This window comes from Henckelia pumila, chromosome 2, assembly GCF_033568475.1.
Source record: "Henckelia pumila isolate YLH828 chromosome 2, ASM3356847v2, whole genome shotgun sequence".
Lineage (NCBI taxonomy): Eukaryota > Viridiplantae > Streptophyta > Magnoliopsida > Lamiales > Gesneriaceae > Henckelia > Henckelia pumila.
Genome location: NC_133121.1, coordinates 10,940,153 through 10,963,106, shown reverse-complemented (window position 1 = coordinate 10,963,106; position 22,954 = coordinate 10,940,153). Strand labels below are relative to the sequence as shown.

At 34.8% G+C, this 22,954-nt stretch overlaps 1 protein-coding gene across 2 annotated transcripts; it reads right to left on the bottom strand.

Moving 5' to 3' along the window:
* Positions 1–9,918: 9,918 nt before the first annotated feature.
* On the bottom strand, positions 9,919–17,707 carry LOC140884785 (uncharacterized). Of its 2 annotated transcripts, XR_012150719.1 has the most exons (4): positions 17,523–17,707; positions 17,096–17,169; positions 15,566–16,893; positions 9,919–10,399 (listed from the first exon to the last, which is right to left on the bottom strand). XR_012150719.1 is itself a non-coding variant. In XM_073291644.1 (3 exons), exon 3 carries the CDS (start codon positions 16,833–16,835, stop codon positions 15,837–15,839), a length of 999 nt encoding a protein of 332 aa, XP_073147745.1. In that variant the 5' UTR covers positions 16,836–16,893; positions 17,096–17,169; positions 17,523–17,707; the 3' UTR covers positions 9,919–15,836. The 2 variants fall into 2 exon arrangements, 1 of the variants encoding a protein (XP_073147745.1); XM_073291644.1 differs by having other exon boundaries at positions 9,919–16,893.
* Between the last annotated feature and the right edge of the window lie 5,247 nt (positions 17,708–22,954).

The window sequence follows — 22,954 nt, the reverse complement described above, 5'->3', positions numbered from 1 at the left end:
TCTTCGGCCATAGAGATTCGAGGACCCTTGTAAAACCTCTTGGACTGAGTAAAATCAGGATTATACCTAGCTTACATTTTTTATCTGCGGGACATCGGTGGAGCGAGGTGTACTCGATTTAAAATAGAAAAATTCGGTGGATTTTCTAAATCAATTTCATTTCCTGGTTCTCTGGGCATGATTTCAGCAAGTGGAACGGATTCCATGGGAACGGGAACGTTCGGTAGTGAAGTCGATGAGAGAGGTGCTTCTGGTGTTTCAACATCGTTGGCAACATCAGGGTTCAAATGCCCCATCTCGTTTCTGATGTCGTGAGAATCAAAACCTGCCATTGAAAGAGAGTATTTGAGAGCTATAAAGTGAGGTAGGGTTTGTAGAAAAGAACAATCGGGTTAATAGAGAATAAAAAAGAAGATAATACCCGATAAAGAAGGAAACAAATATATCTATATTCCCTTATCACAAACGATAACATTTTCCCTCTAACAAACTCATAATCACTCTAATCCTTTATCTCATCATGTTACCAATGGTAACTTTTCAAAAAAAATTGCCGAAAAACAAAATTTGGGAATTAGGAGATAAAATACCATAAATATGGCAATGCCATAATCCAAGATATATATTTTAGCCCAAATATTTCAAAATTAACGCCAAATCGGCCTAACTCCACTGAAGCAAAATCAACCACAAAAATTCAAATTTTAGTAAATAGAGTAATTCATCGAATTTTGCCATTTGAACCCTTACCCAAAAACAAATCCCTAAGAATGCATATGCATGACTTATTTTATGCCTAAAACACAGAGTAACATAACATAAAAATGCAATCACAAACAAATGATATGTTTATGAGTATAGTGTTGCCTCTCGTGTTGCAAAAACATCAACAACACCAAAATTTTTCAAAGAGTATTTGTGACTTACACACTTGATTACCCTTGTTTTTGGAAAATTCCAGAATTGGTAGCCTGCACACTAAAAGAACAGTCTTCATTGGACTCAATTAGGTAACTTTTCCATTTTCTTCCGATTATTGATAAAATTTGTTTTCATGACATTGGTCATCAATCTTGTTAAAAAGCTGAACACTGAATTTACGAAACCACTTTTCACATGGGACAAGAACATGGAATACACGTACATTCCTCAACTACTTAGTGGTTTAGTCAAAGCTCGAATTTCAAGGGCCAGTGTGTAAAAAAAATTCTTGCTGAAAAACTTGGCATTAGTCAAATCACTGTAACATAGATTAAACACTACACGGCACAAAGTGAATGCAGAATGCCTAAAATTCTAAATATGCATGAAAAGAAAAACAACAGTGTTGTCTATAGTTTTGTAATACCAAAGAATACACCAGAAAATGATTATAATGCACACATGTTGAGAGACCTCCGAATAGTTGAAAATCTCTCGTAATCTAATGCTTTAGTACAAATATCTTCCAATTGGTTATTGGTTCCAACAAACTTCATTCGAATCATAACTTTTTTCTACTAAATCTCGAATAAAGTGATGACGAATGTCAATGTGTTTTGTGCGAGAGTGTTGGACTGGATTCTTTGATATATCAATAACTCTCAAATTATCGCAATAAACAATGAGGGGTTCACTCTTAGAACCATAGTCTTCAATCATTTGGTTCTTCCAAAAAAGTTGTGAACAACAACTTTTGGCTGCCACATATTTAGATTCAGTAGTCGAAAGTGACACACAATTTTTCTTACGACTGTACCATGAAACCAAATTATTACCAAGATAAAAACACTCACTCGTAGTGCTCTTCCTATCATCAACATTACCAGCCCAATCCGCATCACTAAAACCTACAAGATTAGTGTTGGTTTCCCTAATGTACCACAATCCTAAATCCAATGTACCCGACACATATTTCAAAATTTTCATAACATCTTTTAAATGAATTACCTTTGGATCAGACTGGTACCTAGCACATAAACACACACTGAACATGATATCAGGACGACTAGCAGTCAAGTACAAAAGACTCTCTATCATGATGTGATACATGATGTTGTCAACACCAGCCGCAACACTGTCTTTTTCCAATTTTTCACTCGAGCCCATTGGAGTTTTCATGTTCTTAACATTCTCTTTCAAAACTTTTTCACCAAATTCTTTGCATACTTACTCTGAGAGAGAAAAATACCATCACTTAATTTCTTAACTTGCAATCCAATAAAGTAAGTTAATTCTCCTACCATGATCATTTCAAAATTAAAAGACATGCATTCAACAAAACTATCAACATGATTTTGAGAAGAAGCACCAAAGATAATGTCATCCACAATTGACAAATAAGAATTTCAACCTTGGCCTTTTGAATAAAAATAGTTTTGTCAACCTCACCTCGTTTGAAGCCAATTTCGAGCAAATACTCAGTCAACCTATCATACCAGGCTCGGGGATCTTGCATCAAACCATAAAGTGCTTTCTTCAACTTGTAAACATGGTCCAAGTGATGTGGATCCTCAAAATCTTTGGGTTGCTTCATATACACTTCCTCATTTAAAATACCATTAAAAAATGCATTGTTCACATCCATTTGGTAAAATTTTATACCCATATGACATGCAATATCAAGCAATAGTCGGACCGACTCAATGCGGGCAACAGGAGCGAAGGTCTCATCAAAATCAACTCCCTCAACCTGCGTATACCTTTGAGCAACCAACCTTGATTTATTCCTAATGATGTTTCCTGATTCATCGGTTTTATTTTTGAAAATCCATTTTGTACCAATGACATTACCATGATCAGGAGGTGGAACCAAAAACCACACATTATTTCGTACAAATTACTCAAGTTCCTTATGCATGACATTTATCCATATTTCATCATTTAAAGCTTCATTAACATTCTTAGGTTCAATGTTAGAAACAAAACAATAATGCCTTACCTGAGAGTATACGAAACTCATGCATACTAACCCAACCATCTTGCGGTATTCAACCTTGTCCTTAGCTCGGGTTTGACTAGCATGAATGTCTCCTATGATCTGTGATGCACGATGATTTTTCTGAATCTTGCTTGGAATGTCCTTCTCAGTGATTACCTCAGTGTCCTCATTATATTGTTAATTTTCTTCATGAACAGTTTTTGAAGGAACCAGTGTTGTGTTTGGTGTTGTAACATCAGGGACAACACTGTGTTCTTTGAGAGAAATTTCGAGCAAGCCTTCAATATCATCTTCAGTAGTTTTTATTTTGAGATATGCACCATCATCAAAAACAACATTAATATATTATTCCAGTTCTCAGGTTATACATTCTATATGCACGACTATTTGTTGAATAACCAAAAAACAAGCATTTATCACTTTTAGAATCAAATTTTGCTAGGTGATTCCTATAATTCAAAACATAACACACACATCCAAACACATGAAAATAATTTAGAATTGGCTTCTTTCCCATGAGAATTTCATATGATGTCATCGAAGAACCATTTCTCAAATAAACACGATTGGAAATATGACATGTTGTGTTTAATGTTTCTGCCCAAAATTTTTTAGAGATATTTTTTGAGCTCATTATCACCCTAGTCATCTTCTGCAACGCCCTATTCTTTCTTTTGGCTATGCCATTCTATTGAGGAGTTTTGGGGGCAGGAAACTCTTGTGATATTCCATACTTGTCACACAATGAAGAAAAAGATGAGTTCTCAATTTTTTTTTCATGATCAGTTCTGATTCTTGCAACTATCAAAGCATGCAGATTACTAATCTTGTTTAACAATTTATTAAAAACTTCAAAAGTATCTAACTTTTTTCTAAGAAATCTTACCCATGTAAACCGAGAAAAATCATCAACACATACTAAAGAATATTTCTTACCTCCATAACTTTGAACTTTCATAGGACTCATCAAATCCATATTCAAAATTTCAAGACACCGTGTTGTCCCACAGTGTTGTAATACGGGTGCGACACACGGGTTTGCTTACCTTTTTGGCATGCACCACAAATGTATGGAACACCAAACTTTAGATTTGGTAATCCTGTGACAACATCAAACCTACTCAAATTCTTTAAAGTCTTGAAATTCACATGCCCAAGCTTTTGGTGCCATAGCCTAAGATCATAAACCTTTGATTGTCTACACGCCAATTTCTCACCGAGTTGGTAGCAATTATCAGCTGATCTTTTTCCTGTCATAACACATCGATTAGCATTATCAAAAACTTCACAAATATTCTTATCAAACTTCACATGCAAATCATCATTACATAATTGACTAATCAAAATTAAATTTGTGTTAAGTCCTTCAACATGCAGAACGTTGTAAAGCTTTGGAAATCCTTCCACATTGAGTGTTCCCTTACCAACAATTCTTTCTTTTGCACCACCTCCATAGGTTACCTTACCACCATTTAGTTCAGCATAATCCGTGAGGTGATCTTTCAAACCTATCATATTCCGAGAGCTTCCACTATCAAAATACTAATTTCCTGCTGTGTTAGCTTTTAAGGAGGTATAAATAACAAAATATTTAACATCAGACTTTTGTACCCAAACTTTCTTCACAGTAGGTCCCTTTTTGACAGTGTAGCGCTTGGTGTTGTGCAACAAGGGAAGCAACACCTTCTTAGATTCCCACAAAAGATAGTTATTTTTTAGCTTTCGAAAAAACGGTCTGATGTGACCAGGTTTGAGACAGTAATGACACACAAAAGGACGCTTCCATTATTTTTGGCTTTGGGACAGGAACATTCTTCTCCAGTGTAGGTTTCTTACCTTGGGAAGCCACTGAAGGTTGGTTAGGAGTATTACCACCTTCCTTCACAAAAGCTGGTGATTTAGAAGATTCACCAATTTCAAACACACTATCCTTAAACACAAGTCCAAACTTATCATCCTTTCCCATGGATAGGATAGAGTCAAGTTTGATCAAACTTGAATTATATCTGGCAAGAGTGATTTTTGCTTTTTCAAGCTCAGTATTCATCAATCACAATTCCAAGTCTTTCTTGCTCATGATAACTTCTATTCTAGCCACAACAACTTTCAATTTGGTATTCTCTTTAGAGAGATTTGTATTTAGCTTGTTTCTTTTGATCCAGTCATAATATAACTCCTCATAAAGTTTCTGAACACCTTCCAGAGTAGAAAAATTGGCTACCTATTCCTCATGAACACTGAAATTATCAAAGTTAGAAGCCACAAAACATACAGAATTTTGAAGTGTGTTGCGTCCAGGTGTTGCAACACCGGAACCAACACCATAAGGATTCACCTAAAAATTCTTTTTACTTTCCAGCAACGCATTAAAAGAAATAAGATCTACCTGTTCATTCTTTTTCTTGTTCTTCCTCAGACTCTTTATCACTCAGGGAAACATTCATACCTTTTCGAAGATGATTGGCACACTCGTATGCATAGTGTCCATATCCACGACATTTTCTACATTGAACATTATCAAAATTTTTACTTGAGGACTGATTCTTACTTTCGTACTTTGGCTGAGGTCCTCGAGTATTTGATGGTTTCTGAGATTTTTCAGACGTGGGTAGACTTGGAAACTTTGAAGGTTGTGCACCTTTTCACCTTTCCTTTTCTCTTTCATCACTTACGGTAATCATTGAATTTGTTTTAGATCAAGGAGATTGAGTCATCTTCAAGATCAGATCTGTTCACTTCCTGTTTCACTTCAGAAAAATTATTGTAAGTATTATTCGACACTTGAAAAGCAATAGACTTACCTTTGTGATCATCTTCTACTTCCATATCCATCTCATATGTGCAAAGTGAACTGATTAGTTCATCCAACCCTATTATAGATGTATCCTTGGATTCATCTATAACACATACTTTGGTGTAAAATCTTTTTGGGAGAGGAGGAAGTACTTTGCTTACTAGTCGTTCGTTAGAAATAGGATCACCGAGAACAGATGCTTCATTTGCAAGGCTCCTCAATCTTTCATTGTATTCTATGATGTTATCTCTTTCGTGTCCATCTTAGTTTTTCGAATTTTGAAGTAAGGAGACGCATCCTTTTTTTCTTAACACTTGCCAAGCCTTCACAGTGAGTTTGAAGTTTCTTCCAAGCATCCCTTGCACAAATACAAGTACCAATTAGATTAAACATATTCATGTCCATAGAAGTAAAAATAGCATTAATGGCTTTTGCATTATAATTAGAAGCAATAATTTCATCAGCTGTCCATTGTGCTCTTGGTTTTGGTCCAGGAATATCATCATCTCTCATTGGTGGTGACCAGCTCTCAAGAACACATTGCCAATCATTGGAATCAATAGATTGTATATATATGCTCATCTTCAATTTCCATAGGTCGTAATTTGTTCCATCCAAAATCGGTGGACGAATTGCAACATTCGTGTACTGAGTATCCATAACAAACCTGTAACAACAACCAGTAACTTACTTAGTAAAGTCAAGTGGTGGCTCTGATGCCACGTAAAAGAAACGGTGTACGTGGTTTGTTATATGAAAACAGGAAGTGTTGTAACACCAATGACAACACAGTGCAGCGGAAATTTAAAGCGTAAATAAAATACAAGTGATTAATTTTGCACGAGTACAAAGACTCGTGCGAGTGCCTTAGGGCCAAATATTACTAGAAAAGGTAAGATCAGTCTTACAAAGTAATACTAGTGACTTTACGAAAAATCAATAAATCCTAAATTTCTCAAATAGTTGAGAGATCAAAATTGCATCCTATAAAATCAGAGTACAAAATAAATAGATGCAACTCTCGTAGCCGAAATTTGAAGAGACACAAAATATCTTCAACAACATAGTTTCCACGGTGTTTTTTTCGATGTCTTCAACACTAATGGCAACACGGGGACATGCAACAACGAAGGTTGCAAAACCTTGCTTTAGAAATCTTCATTTCTTCAACAGGATTTCTTCGGTCAATGCTCTGAGAATTATTGCGTCTGAAGATCTATCTTTCTTGTGCGTGAAACCTTCCTTAATAGATTGGAATCCACATCTTGAAGGTTTTCTTAGATAGAGTCCTACATGAATAAGAAAACTTGTTTGAGTAGGAATAAAACTATATCAAATCATATCATATCTTGATATTAATATAATATATCGATTAACTACCTTATCAAGATATAACCGATCATGAAAAATATATTTCATAAGATATTCAAAATATGCACACAATATTTGCCAAATATTTTAACTTATCTAGAAAGCAAAATCAAATATTATTTAATAATTAAGATCGAGAATGTCAAGGAATTAAAATTCCTTTCACAAGGGTCCGAAAATTTTGAAACCCGAAGATGTTAAATTTCAATATGTGGTAGTGATAAAAACTAGAAAAAATTAAATATAAGTGTTGTATTAATAAAGTTTTTTTTCAAATTATAAATTATTATTTTTATTTTCTAATTGTTCGTTCTATAATCAATTTAGTTATTTATATTTTAAATATTTATTCAATGTTCATACTCATTTTGTTATTTTCATATCACCATAAAATAACAAAATTATTCTCAGAAAGAAAAGAAATTAATTAATAAATATGCATGCATCACGCTCATAAAATACTAATCTTAATTTACAAACCTTATGATCATACGATGGTTTGGTGTTTTTGGCAAATATGAATATTAGGTACTTGGATGTTTTTGGGTACATAACTTGATATTGGTTAATATGGTTGGTTCTCGTTTTAATTGGTATACATCAAGTTATTTTGTGTGTGTGTTTTTTGTCAAGGTCAAATTGATGATTTCTACTGTGATGACCGGAACAGTATCTAGAATGACACTTTTGTGGATATATATTTTGAGATGAATTCATAGTTTTCATATTATATTGTTTAATGATTGAATGATTACTTTGATTAAAGTTTGTGGATGATGGATTATTTATATGATGTGATGAGGCAATGTGTGTATATATTTGGATTAAGGTTTTTTTGGATGGGTCGATATTACTTTTTTCTTCCAAAAAGGGTTGACCATAAAAGAAAATAGAGTCGATATTACTAGGCAATGGGGGGTTGGGTAGGTATGTGAAATAGTGACGGAAATACAAATTTCATCGTTAAAAATCACGGCGGATTTAAAATTTCTGTCATTGACTTTAACGATAAATTTCAGCAATTTGTTATTAAATTTCGCGACAGAAGTCAGTTTCTGCCCTTAAATTAGTAACACAAATATTAGTTTGTTGCTAATTTTTAACGACAACTAGATGTATCATGTCGCTAAATCTTAATGATATAAAAATAATTTCCGCCACTAAATTTTAATGACACAAATTGTTTTTCTGTCGCTTAAAGAAAAATCTATAGTTCGTCGCCAATTTTTAACAACATATATCTAAATTCTGTCGCTAAATTGCGACAGAAATATATTGTTATCACCATACACATTGGCGACAAGGATTTCGGTGACACCAATAATTCCGTCAATATTCTGTCGTTAAATTAATTTAACGACATAATAGTGACGGAATTTGTCGTTGTTATTTGTGTTTTTTTGTAGTGTTAATTTCATCGTTCAAATTAATTTAATTAGAAAAAATAGTAATTTTATCGAATATTGTTTATTCGATATCAATATGTTTTTTTCGTGTCAAGTGTGACTAAAATAATTTTTTTTTTAAAATTTAGAATAAAACTCATATTAAGCACATTTAAATCTACCTAAGTGAAATTAAAATAAAGGAAAAAAATATTTTATTTGTGTTTAAAATAATTTTAATATGTGTAATATTAACTTTATTTTGCCACACTCGAACCAAGCACGAGAATATCGACGTGAAATTAGTCATATTCAATGGATTTAGTGGCTTTTGGCAAAAAAATGATTAAAACCCAAAAATAAATCCAAGATATTTGATGAAAACCTAACTTTGTCAAATAAGTGAATAACATATATAACTAAATTAATATAAAAACATGTCAACTTACATTACCGAAATTACAATTAGGAAACTATCTAACTTAATTAAACCAATCAACATGAAACCATAATACAAACGGCCGGGTTGATAATAATTAACTAAACACGGATTTTCCAAAAGGATTCGTTAGTTATATAAAATTGAAATTTTATTGCTCTAAAAACTTGCACGAGTTTATAGGTAGCTTTCAAAGTCATATTCAAAGATTTCTTTAATCGGTGTGTATCTTCAGACAAAAGCCAGCTGCAAATTAGCATTAATTAATTACCAGTCTCATGAAAATTAGCTTTCAATTAAAGTTTTGATTGGGATGTTTGCAAGAAAGTATGGTTCCAATTCCTAACTAATGTCAATTCCTCAAAAATCTAACATTATGATTTCTTAATTTCTTCAATACTTTTCTCGGTCTGCTATCTTTCTTTGATTGTGAATTTGCGATTACGAAGCTTCTTTCCCAGTTCCTCGTCGATAAGATTTTCTTTTACTTTTCTCAACTCTTGTAAATTCTGTTGAAGTTTTTATCCATCTACATGGCGTTGTAACGTACGTTCACGTACGTTTGATTAATAGTGAGTGAAAGATTAGTATACACTAACGGACGATGCACATGCATTGCGTGTGTAAAATAATAATCACAACACACAAATCTTAATTGTTATAAGATAAGGTTAATTCGTCGAAACCAATCCAATACAATCTAATAACTTATCATGTACATTTTGGCAACTCAGTGACATAAACATGACACATTTTTGCTAGCTTTGTAGCATACGAATATCCACATAAACACGTATTTGTTCCATCCTAGAGTGCTTATAAAGGCATAAACAACCGGCATGTCCGTGATAAACCTACAAAACAAAAATAACCAGAATCTCTCTTAATAAAGTCAAAAGTTGGCTCTGATACCACTTGACAAAAATCGTATTGTAATTGTAGGTTAAAATCAAGAGTCAGTATTGTCCGCGGTGTCACAACACCAAAGACAACACAGTGCAACGAAAAATAAACAAAAATAAATAACACAAGAAATTAATTTTGCACGAGTATAAAAACTCGTGCAGGTGCCTTAAGGCTAAATATCACTAGTAAACGTAAGATCGGTCTTACAAAATAATCCTAGTGATTTTACGAAAAATCAGTAAATCCTAAATTTCTCAATAAGTTGAGAAATCAAACTTGCATCCTAAATAATCAATGTATAAAAAAAATCAAATGCAACTCCCGTAGCCTAAATTGAAGAGACAGAAAAGATCTTCGATCAACACAGTGCCCACAGTGTTGTCTCTGATGTCTTCAACACGAACGGCAACACGAGGACAAGTAGTAACGACGACTACAAAATTGCTTCAAAATCTTCGAATTCTTCAATGTGATTTTCTCTGAAAGCTCTTATGAATTCTCCTCTGAAGTGTACGTTTGTTTTTGCGCAGAATCATTTCTTATAGATGAGAGTCCAAGCATAGAAATGATTTCCTTGTACAGTCCTACACAAATAAGAAAATAAGTCTTTGTTAGGAATAAGACTCTTTTGATACAATCTTTATAATATATGATATAACGATAATACACAATATTTCCTTATCAAGATAATACTCAATCTAGGCAAATATTTATCTCAATATTTTCGATAATAGCACATAAATATTCAACCTATCATATCACATCTTGATAATATTTTATAAACATAAATCCCTTAATTTTCTAATCAATATATAATATTCATACTAGGTAAATATCTATCCTAGTCAATCTCGAGATCATAGAATATTTTACCATGTCATATCAAATCTATTGTCTAGAAGGCAAAATTTAATATTATAATTACACACTTAAGGAAAAGATCTTCAAGGAATTACTATTCCTTTCAATCTTCCCTTTTTTGCCTTTCTGGACAAAACTAGCACAAACAATTCAAACATAAACTCCCCCTGAGTTTAAAACACTTCTCCCCCTGAAGGTGTTGTCTCTCGTGTTGGCAATACCAAGGATAACACGAACCTTGACGCTTAGGAATTCTATAATTCATATATCAAAGCATAAGAGGGGTAGAAGTAGTTAGTCTAATTAAAGCATATCAGAGCAATTAAGGCACATAACTATAACAAAACAAAAACAGATATAATAATCTGAAAATTAAAGCTAAGATGAGATAAGAAAAAAATATGGGGTGACACCAATCAATCCAAAATTGATCAGTATCAGATCTCTCCTGATCTTCAGTGTACTCATCCTCATCGTCCTTAGTCCCAGAGGGACCAGCCTCATCTTGTGCATTCTCTACCCTTTTTTGGCCAGAAATGCCAAATCTTGTACGACAGTCAGCTAACAAGGATCCATAAAGATCTCATCATGACACTTGAGAGCCTGAATGATAGTGAGAGAAAAATCCAGAGTGGATTTTTGAGGCACAGTTTCTTCAAGTTCTTCAGTGTTGTCTCCCGTGTTGGCAACACCGGAAACAACATCAGCATCAACAACAAAAACATTAGATTCAGACCAATGAAGGTCAAGGTTTCTCTTCCCTCTTATTAAAGCAGCTTCAACCTGCAGATCTTCACTCAGTTCAGATATACCTTTACCAATATCACGAAGCAAACCTTGAAACTCCAAAAATCCATAGATCAAAGATGAAAAAGGCCACTTGGTGGGTTTAATCTTCCATATGCAAACTGGAGTATAGTCTTGAATACGAGTTTGCTAAAAATGAAAGTGCTCTCAGTCTCTATAGCAAATTACACAAACGCTTGTGGTCGAGTCACCACACTGGAGTTTGTAGAGAGCATCCAATTGCATACAGCTGTTTTGTGTAAGATAGATTAAAAAGATGTGAGCTCTGTAGCAGAGAGTTGTCCATGCAACTTTTGAGCAAACCACCGGTGAGTAAGCAGTAACTCCATGAGTATTAGAGTGGTTCCCTTCTTCATCATTCGGTGTGTCATAAAGAGTATTTATTGTGGCAAGGTTGAACTAAAAAAGTTTTTCTCTCACAAAAATTTCAGCACTGGTTTCCTGCTGTAGGGCACCACTGCAATAAAAATAGCTTTTGATCCTTCAAAAATTCAACCAAATTGATCTTTTCATAGGCATCCACATCGATATTCTTTTCATCAATCAACCTATATTCACATACAAGAGCCACACAGAAGCATCTTCTCTAGAGTAGAACTTCTAGAAAAAAACAGTAGTAAAATAAAACTCAGCAGCATCCGTGTTGTCTGTGATGTTGGCAACACCATCAGCAACACAAGCATGTGCATCATCATCTTCTCCAGAAGCCTTGATTCCTCACTAGCTTAAGCATTATAATCATCTTTAAATTTGGAGGAATTATAAGATACATCAGACCTGATTGCAGCAAATTATTCGAGAATTTATCTATCAAGCTCATCATCGGAAGGTTGAGCAAAAACAACCACAGAAATATCAGTCTTCCCTTGCTTTAGAATGTTCAGAACTTGAGTCAGGGAAGCTTCATTATCATCATAAAAGACAATTTCCTCAGTAAAAATGGGAGGAACAAAAACATCCAATTCAATCATCAATCAATACTCGGCCAATAAGGCTTCATAGTATACATTATCTTTCTTCTCCTGATTTATTTTCTTCGATGCATGATCCACCGAAGATTGTACAGCAACATGAGTGATCTACAGAAAATCAGCTATGGGAGCAGTGTTGCGCGCAGTGTTGGTAACACGAGACACAACATCAGATTCAGACCAAGTTAGGTTTATTTTCCCTTTCAGCAAAATATGAGCAACCTTCAATTCTTAACCATCCAGAGACAAAGACTCAACAATGTTTCGGATAAAGCCGTATAATTCCAGAATCCCAAAGATGAGGGATGGAAAAGGCAAATTTGTGGACTTTATCAACCTCCATCAGCAAATTTGAATATGAACTTGAATATCAACTTCATCAAACTTGAAAGGACATCAAGTTCCAACTACAAAAAGTACCACAACTTGTACTTGGTTACCACAGCAAGGTTGGTTGAAGGAATCTAGTTCTTCACAACACTCATTGATATTCAGCAGAACTCCTTTCTCTTCATCATCAAAAGTGCGGTATAGAGCAGTAGTAACTGAATCAAACATCTATTCGCTCATGTATAGACACTCTGTCAAACTTGATAGATTGCTCAGTATCTACACTAGCAGCGAGGTTTGCAAAGAGTTCCAAAGCATGCTTTCAACTGTTAGGAACAAAAGCAAAGACAGTAGCAAAAAGACCTCAAATCTTGAACAAATTCAACCAAAATCTGCCTCTTGCAAGCATCCAAATCAATATTCTTCTTCAATGAATTCATGGTTGACATACATATGTCAATAAACAATAGAAGCTTCTGAACACAACTTTTGAAATAAGGCAAGTGACATATCATATTCTGCATAAACAGTGTTGCCTCCAATGTTGGCAACATCACTCACAACATCATCACCAGCAGAATCTTTTGTGTTCGCTTCCTCAAATGCATCATTCTCAGAGATGGAAGATAAACTACCAAAAATATTAGGCCTACTATCTGCAAGTTTCTGTTGCATATCTGCATTAAGTTCTTCCTCAATGACAGTAGAAGTAGGCACATGTTTGGAAAAAACCAAAACAAAAAGACAATCTGATTAGCACAGAAAACAGATAAGCTTAAATATAATCAAAGCGAGAGAATGTAGAAAGACAATTTGATGATTGCAAAGACCAATTAAGCATAAGAATGATCAAATCAATGAGTAATATATGCTTAAAAGAAATCCATTGGACAGTAAAAAGAATTCAAACATTCAAACATTCTTCTTCTAACAAACTCATCCAGAAACACTTACCAACGAAAATTCTTATGGGTAAAACTTTTCAAATTGAGGAAATAAAATCCAACCCAATTATGACAATAACCCGAGATTGAAAGCAATCAAAAATTCCCATAAATAACTCCACATCGGCTGAACTCCACTAAATCATTTTCAATCACAAAAATTCAATTTTCAGTAGATAGAGTATTTCACCAAAATTGTTCGTTTAGAACGTCAAACCCTGAACAGAAAATATTCACAATTCTGAATGCATATTCATGTCTTATTTTATGCCTAAAACAGAATGTAACATAAAAATAAAATGCAACCACATGCACATGATATTTTTACAAGTGTAGTGTTGCCTCTCGTGTTGACAACATCATCAACAACACCATAGTTTTTCAAAAAGTATTTGAAACTTACACACTTGATTACCCTTGGTTTCAGAAAATTTCCAGAAGTGGTAGCCTGCATACTAAAAGAACAGTCTTCATTGGACTCAATTAAGTAGCTTTTTCCATTTTCTTCAGATTATTGATAAAGTTTGTATGCATGACATTTGGTCATCAAACTTATTAAAAAGCCGAACACTGAATTTGAGAAACCACCATTCACATGGGACACGAACATGGAATACATGTACATCCCTCAACTACTTAGTGGTTTAGTTAGAGTTCAAAAGAAAAAGGGTCAATGTGCTTTAAAAATTTTGCAGAAAAACTTGGCGCCTATCAAATCACTATAACAGAGATTAAGACACTACACATCACAAAGTGAATGCAAAATGCGTAAAATCCTAAACATGCATGAAAAGAAAAACAACAATGTTGTCTAAGGTGTTGTAAAACCGGCGACAACACCAGCAAAGGATTATAATGCACACATGCTGAGAGACTCCGAAGAGTTGAGAATCTCTCGAAATCTAAAGATTTTGTGAATATAACTTTCAGTTGGTTATTAGTTCCAACAAAATCCATTTGGATCACACCTTTTTCCACCAAATCTCGAATAAAGTGACGTCGCTCTTTTATGTAACGACCCACGTCCTTCCACCGCATCCCTCCCCAGCCTATAGCATGGGCTCGGACCGCATGGTTTGACGGGCATCACACTCATGACCTCCCCACTCCTGGCAGTGGGTTTTTGCCCTCCCCAGGAATCGAACCTTATACCTCCAGGCTTAAGTACAAAGTTTTATGATTTCTGGTACCATTGAGCTAAACCATGCGGTCCGAGCCATGCTATATGCTGGGGAGGGATACGGTGGAAGGACGTGAGTCGTTACACCTTAAGTATACTCGATTAAATACATGACAATCTGTATCCATGACTTCTGCCCATAATAATTTTGAGATATTCTTTGAGCTCAACATCACCCCAGCCATCTTCTGCAATGTCATATTCTTTCTTTTGGCTATGCCATTTTGTTGAGGAGTCTTTGGGCAGAAAATTCATTTGATATGTCTTTCTTATCACTCAAATATGAAAATAAATAGGTCTCAAATTCCTTACCATGGTCGGTCCTGATCCTTACAACCTTCAAGTTATGCAGGTTAGTAATCTTTGCGAGTAAATTATTAAAAATATCAAACATATCCGACTTCTCTCTGATGAATCTTACGCATGTAAAACGTGAGAAGTCATCAACACACACAAAAGAAAACTTCTTACCTCCATAGCTTTCTAATTCAGTAGGATCCATTAAATCCAAATGCAAAAGTTCAAGGCACCGTGTTGTCCCAAAGTGTTGTAACACGGGATGCAACACGAGAGTTTTCTTACCTATTTGATATGCACCACAAACATATGGAACTCCAGGATTCAAAATATGCATACCTTGGACAGCTTCATACTTACACAGATTTTTCAATGTCTTCAAAATTGCATGACACAACTTTTGATTCCGTAAATCAAGATCATCTACCTTCATGTGTTTGTAGGCAAGTTCCTCTCCAAGTTGGTAGTAATCTGCTGATCTTGTACCTATCAAAAAACATATGTTAGCATTATCAAAAACTTCACAAGTATTTTAATCAAACTTGAAGTTTGAGATTAGTCCCTTGACATGTAGCACATTGTGAAACTTTGAAAATCCATCCACGTTCGGTGTTCCTTTGCCACCAATATTTCATTTTGCACCACCTCCGTAAGTCACTTTACCACATATTTGTTCAATATGGTCCATGAGATGCTCTTTCAAACCTGTAATGTGGCGTGAGCTTCCTCTATGAAGGTACCAGTGACCTGCAATGTTAGTTTTCAAAGAAGTATAAACAACAAAACACTGAAAATCAAACTTTGGTACCCAAATTTTCTTTGTTGTGGGTCTGTTTTTAGTGGTGTTCCGCCTGGTGTTGTGCAACACGGGGGGAAACATCAGCTTTGACTTCCAATATATGTAGTCATTCATGGTCTTGAAACAAAAGGACCTGATGTGATTTGGTTTGAAACAGTAATGACAAATAAAATGACGCTTCCATTGCTTTGATTTTTGAGGAGGAACACGCTCTTTTGATGAATAATTCTTGAATGGCGGAGCAACAATGGGTGTTCTAGAAGTAATGCTACTTTTTTTCACAAACACAGTTGGTTTTGATGATTCTACAACTTCAAACACTCTATTTTCTAACCCTAGACCAGCCTTACCATCTTTACCCATTATAAAATCAAGCTTGAATGTACTTGAATTAAACTTAACAAGTTTTAGAGTTACCTTTTTAAGCTCCCCCTTATCATTGCAGAATTCAAGATTTTTATTATCTAGAATCACTTCAAGCTTGACCATGACAAACTTCAAATAAGAATTTTCTTTAGAGAGAATTGTGTTCAAATTGTTCTGTTTGATACGATCAGCATACAACTCCTCATAAAATTCTTGTACACACTCTAGAGTTATATCATCATTGACAGCTTCTTGATCACCAAAATTACCAAAAGTAGATGTATTCAAGTAAACTGATTTTTCACTGGTGTTTTGGCCTGGTGTTGCAACATCGGAGGCAACACCAAGTGGGTTGAATTGAAAACACCTCTTTTCTTTCAACAATGCAGCCAATGAGGTATGATCTTCTTCATCATTCTGTTCTTGATCTCTGTCTGAGTCATCATCACTCAATGAAAAATTCATACCTTTGTGGAATCGATTTGCACATTCAATTTCATAGTGTCCATATCCATTGCATTTCCTGCATTATACATAATCAAAATTCTTGGTATTAGATTCATAATTAACAACTTACCTTGGTCAAGATGGTTCTCGAGTAGGTGACACCCTCAACAGATTTTTAGGAGCAGGAAAACTAGGGTGCTTAAATTGTTGCCCAAATTTATGTTTGTTTCTTCTCTTCAAATAATATTCAAACTTTTGGGTGATCAAAGAAATTGAACCTTCACATAAATTTGAATTATTTACTTTCGGTGGTTGGAATCTGACGTCAACAACCGGCATGTCCATGATAAACCTACAAAACAAAAATAACGGAATCTCTCTTAGTAAAGTCAAGAGTTGTTTTTGATGCCACTTGACAGAAATCTTATTATAATTGTAGGTTAAAATCAAGAGTCGGTGTTGTCCGCGGTGTCACAACACTAAGAACAACACTGCCTATTTTACATAACAAACCACGTACACCGTTTCTTTCAAAAACAATAAATTTAACAGTTGAAGATGTGAAGTCTATGAACATCAGCACATCACATCTGTCTAGTTTCAATCTTTTTCTGCCAAAGCTTGTTAAGCATTATTGAATCACTCATCCAAACTATTAAAACACATGCACTTTCTCTCAATATATTCAATAAACCAAAAACATACTTGAACTTTAAAAGCAGCGCCGTGAATTTTGTTCTTTTGCCAATATATTAAAGCCACACCAGCCTTGTTATCCTCTTTACTCTGCATCCATTCCATCGTGTGACACCATCAATGTCGAGCATCTCCACATTCATTCTGAAACGTCTACTACTAATAAATGCGGATTTTTTTTATAAAATACTAAAAATAATACTATACATATATGCCCATACATATATGTAATTCAAAATAAAAGATAAATATTATCATGCATGAAATAAAAATAATAAGTTTTGCATTGTTCCAAAAACACCAAGTGCTGAAATACTAAAGTAAAAATATAATTTGCTTAAAATTCAAAAACATGATAAAATGTATCTGAAATAATAATAAATCATGCAACGGTCACGGGGCCACTGTTCCGTGAGCTCATACGTCCTCACCACTGGTAGGAGCTACATAAAAGTCATCTGTCTCCCCTGCACCATATAAGCATAGTGAGCCTAGGGGCTCAACATGTCTAACCCTTTATAGCAAGGTTAAAAATAATGCATCACATTATTATACTAATACATATACATGTACATGCATGCATGCATAAAATATTTCATCATCTTGCCATAAACATCACTGATCTTATTCTTGAACGTAAACATAACTTGACATCATAAGCATACTTAGTATAGTTGAGCACGACATTTTGAAACATAATATGGTCCTATCAGTAAGTGTGACTAAATCTGTGCTGATTGATCAGTCTCCTGAACCAACGTACGTGGCGTTGATAAATCACCTCTATGCTGGTAGTAAACTACCTCTTAACATAAATAGTGGATAACCACCTCTGTGCTGTCACACTACTTCAATTTCCATCATAAAAATATTTTATTGCTCAACACATATATAATCATAATCATATAAAATTTCATGAATACATGCACTGAAAATTTTCCCGTAATATATATTTAATTAATTTTTATAATAAATATACTTATACTAAAAATATAAACTTCATGCATAAAAATAATTAAATATATATTCCGGACTTAGTTATTTTTCATGGGTTGGTCCAGACTGCTGGTCACTCACTTTAAGCCCATTAAACTTAAATAAAAGCCCAATAATCATATCTTAACCCAAATAACTTAATTAACTTAACTGGGCCTAAATAAATTATTTAAGCTCTTTAACTTAATTAAATCCAATAAAACTCTAGACTGGCCCCAAAAATCCACTGACTGGCCCAAAAATTCCCATGGGCTCTCAAGCCCATAAAAATCATTGGGCTAACTTAAATAAATTATTTAAGGCTCAAATAAAATTATTTGGAGGCCCAAATAATTTTCTAACTTATTATTTAAACCCAAAAACCAACTAAACTCTTAATTAATTAAAAATTAAAATACCCGAGCCCGACCCACCTAACCCAGACCCAACCCAGACCCCATACCCGACCCGACACCTACCCAGGACACATAACCCGACACCCCCCCTTTTCCAACTTTTCCTCAGCCATGAGCAGCAGGATTTGTGGCCTGCTGCCGGCCAGCTCCGGCCACCCACTGGCCAGAGCTCCACCGCCCAGACGTAGCCCACATCTGGATGGTTCCAACGAACCATGCCTTGACCCACATCGATCCCTACACAGCCCTATCAAGACACGCTTCGGGAAACCCGTAACCTGCCGACCAACTGTACAGCAAAGAAGAACCCGATCGGTCTGCTCTCTACTAGGACCTAGAGCTGCCTTGGTTCGACCCTAGGAACCCTATCACACTTCTTAACCATGAGCCAACAGCCTTGGACCGCCCATGCAAGCCATAACCGATCATCTTTGTCCCAACACCAAAACCTACGCATTCAAGGAGCAACACCCACGACCAGCCATCACTCCTAGCTTTACTTGGTTCGAACCAGCCCCTATAGCCAACCCTAGGGACTCTAGGACGCCCCTCAAACCTGACATGCAGACCATGCTTGATCCATAAAAAAAAATGTGGGGATGAACATGAAGTAATGCAAAGACCGAGAGTAAAAAAATCAAGTTCAAACCAAAACGTAATCATATTAAAGCGAAACCACAAAGCTCAATAAAAATCTGTCGTGAATGATCTAAATAGCTCATATGGTGTGAAAGAAAGGCATTAAACATGCCTTTGATTTTATTTCGAACAATAACGCGTATACGACTCCGGGACGATGAACAACTAAACTTGAAGCTTCGAACGGTGGCTATGGAGGCTTGGCTGCTGTGGGGAAGGGTGGAGACTGACTTCGGCGCTTAGGGTGAGGAAAAGATGGAATGCAACGTGATTTAGGGGATTTTGCGCTTATATCATAAATAAAATATCTGAAAATATAATCATCCTTTATAAAAAAAAATTATGTGTTTCATGAGAATATATTAAATTGTTGATGCTTGAGAAAAATATAAACAAAAATTACAACGTAATGAGTGGTAAAGTTGAATGCAAAACTAACCTCTATAATTATCAAAAGAAGAAAAAAAACTGATCTTTACTAATTAAAATTCTCAATTATTTTCATCGTTATTGATCAAATGATAACTAAAACTTAACTCTAAATTAAATGATAATTAATTTCAGTCTTAAATGATAATTGACAAAAACCACGTGACAAATCCATGATCTCACAATGAAAAAAATAAACAAAATCACCTTTGAGGTAGCTAACTGAGAAGAGTACATGGTTCCACCTTATATATGGCCACATGAGACCAAAAATATGTAAATTCTGCAATTTTTCTTATCTTTTTTATTTCCTGTTAAGGAGAGGATACCGATTTAGGGTATAGTTATAGTCAAGCTTTTGTCCATAAATGGATAGTTTAATCCCTCAACTATGTTTCTTTAGTAACTTTCTCTATAAAATCATTAGGATCCAAATGAAGCTAAAATCTTAATATAACTTCCAATATGTCAAATTCTCCAAGGCTCTGATCTTCTGAAAGCAATTTTGAAATTATTGATAGATATGATAGTGAGGCGATATCAAGCGAGTAATTAATATTGTTTAGATTTTGAATGATTGCACTCTAAAGCAATATTTTTGCACATCCCGATTCTTCCTAATGAAGACGAAGTATGTACGAAAACCTGTGGCATTTTCAGCTTTTGAGTGTAGCCCTCATTTTCTTTGAACGGGAAATTTATTCTAAAAAATGAAAACAGATGAAAAATACTTCATCAGCAATAAAGAGAAAAACATCGAAATTAGAGATTTGTATCAATGAGAAAACAACCTCGTCAGCATCAACATTGGCCCCTTGCAGCGATTACTGCACCATCTGAAATTCTGAACCATGTCATCCTTATGGCTTTGGGTTTTGGATGTTTAGAATTGAGCGATTCAGTTATTTTAGGATTTGGCTAGGATTTGCGTATTTTGGAAGGCATGGGAGAGAGATGGACTAAATAAACATGGGAAGAACCGAAGAACAAAAATAATTGAGTAGAAAGGATGTAAGGCCCGGGATTAATTAATATTAATCCGACTTTATTTAATTTTAATTCACATATATTAAATTTGGGAATATTTAGAGTTTCGATTTAAATTCTAATATTCTTAAATTATTTAGGATTAAAATTGAATTAAAATTAGGGCCGAGAACCAAATTGCAATTATTGAAGAGTTGAGGGACTAAAGTGCAATTTTGATTGAAAGTTATCAGATTTGTATTGTAAGACTCAGCATGTGCACGTGTAACTTTAAGTTCAATTCAGAAAACTAAGAACAGAGAAGCCGAGATCCTTTCTTTCCTTTTGGATTTGCAATCTTCAAAGTCTTATAACTTTTGAACCGATTATCCGATTTCGATTCCGTAAATTGTTCTGGAATCCTTACGACTAGGGCTTCGATCTCATGTAAGTTTTATGTTGTGTTATTTGGATTTCGAAATCAGTATGGAGCAGATATCATATTTTGAGTTATTGATTATGTTCTTGAATTGTATCGCTTCTATTTTCGAAACCGGATCAAAGTTGGATGATTGAATGGATTGGTTATGACTTCTAGCATGTATATCAATGAGTTTAGCTGCTGATATGATGTTATGTGACTGAGTTTTATAAGATATATGCTGATATATGAATTTGAGTTACAAGTTTCAAAGTCGAGATTACGTCGGTTACCGATTTTGAATCGCTACGTCGTTTAATCGAGTTTTGGAACTATTTTGATAGCCGATTTTTGAGTTGAAGTTGTTGTTGAGATGTTTTGATTGTTATAGTATTTTTCTTATTCAGTTTCAGTTGATTTTGAAGGCTAAACGACACAAGACGCCGACTTGAACTAACGAAGAAATAGTTGAGGTTTGAAATGCGATTGATTGACGATCTTATGATGTTTTCGACTTGTTTTTGATACGATAGATTGAAATGAAGTTTGATATATGTGTTATGATTGTATCTTTCAGATTTGAAGAGTTCAAAACCTCGATAAACAAAGGTATAATGACGACATCGCGAAGTAGGGACTTTGAAACTCAAGAACGACTAATCTTGAGTTGGCCCGCAAAAACCACATACTTGTTTATGTTTTTGATTTGATTGTGATGTTGTCGATCCATCTCAGGTAGTGGATCTTTATATTCGAGTTGATATGATGCTATATTGAATTGATTCTATGCCAAGGTTGCTGTTAACCTTATTGCGAGTCGGTTACGAACTCGTTAGATGGATATCCATGTCAAGATCGTTTACGAATCTTGATGGCACGAAGTTATATGAATCAATTCTTATTCGAAGCGTTAATTTACTCTATTTGTTGAGTCGAGTTTTAAATAGATTTGATACGATTTATTTAACGCTTTCTATATGTTGGTTATACTGAGAATTGTATCTCACCGGAGTTTATTCGGCTGTTGTCTTGTTTTGTATGTGTGCATGACAATAGAAGGGGCAGGAGCTAGTCATCGACGTCATTGACAGCTGGGAGAGAGTCTAGCACGTGAGGACTCGGGTTGTAGATGTACTTAGAAGTATGGCAAGCATGATAGAACACTTAACATGATATGTTGGAAGAACTTTGAAACAAGTTGTGTAATCTTATGTTTTGAGTAGTTTGTGATCTAGTTGAAGTTGTAAAAGCTAGTTTATTATGCTCAATACTTGATTTATGAGTATATGTATGTTTATAGAAGTTATATCATGTTAGTATCTTTGATTGATGTTGAATTGTGCCAAGATGCAAGCCATGACAGCAAAACTAGTGCTGCAGAATTTCTGGAATTTGGAGGCCGCTCGATCCGCAGAAGTTGACGGATCGAGCGAGCCCTGTAATTTGCGGACAGAGGATTTGAGTTTTTGGCTCGCTCGATCCGCAGAAGTTGACGGATCGAGCGAGGCCAAATTATACTTCCATCCGAGAGCTGAGCAATTGTGCTCGCTCGATCGGGTGTGTTTCCCCAATCGAGCGAGATACTGAATTTTTAT

Bases quoted from the DNA above. Each gene is read 5' to 3' on its own strand.
- LOC140884785 (XM_073291644.1), bottom strand. From the start codon at position 16,835: ATGAATTTTTCATTGAGTGATGATGACTCAGACAGAGATCAAGAACAG.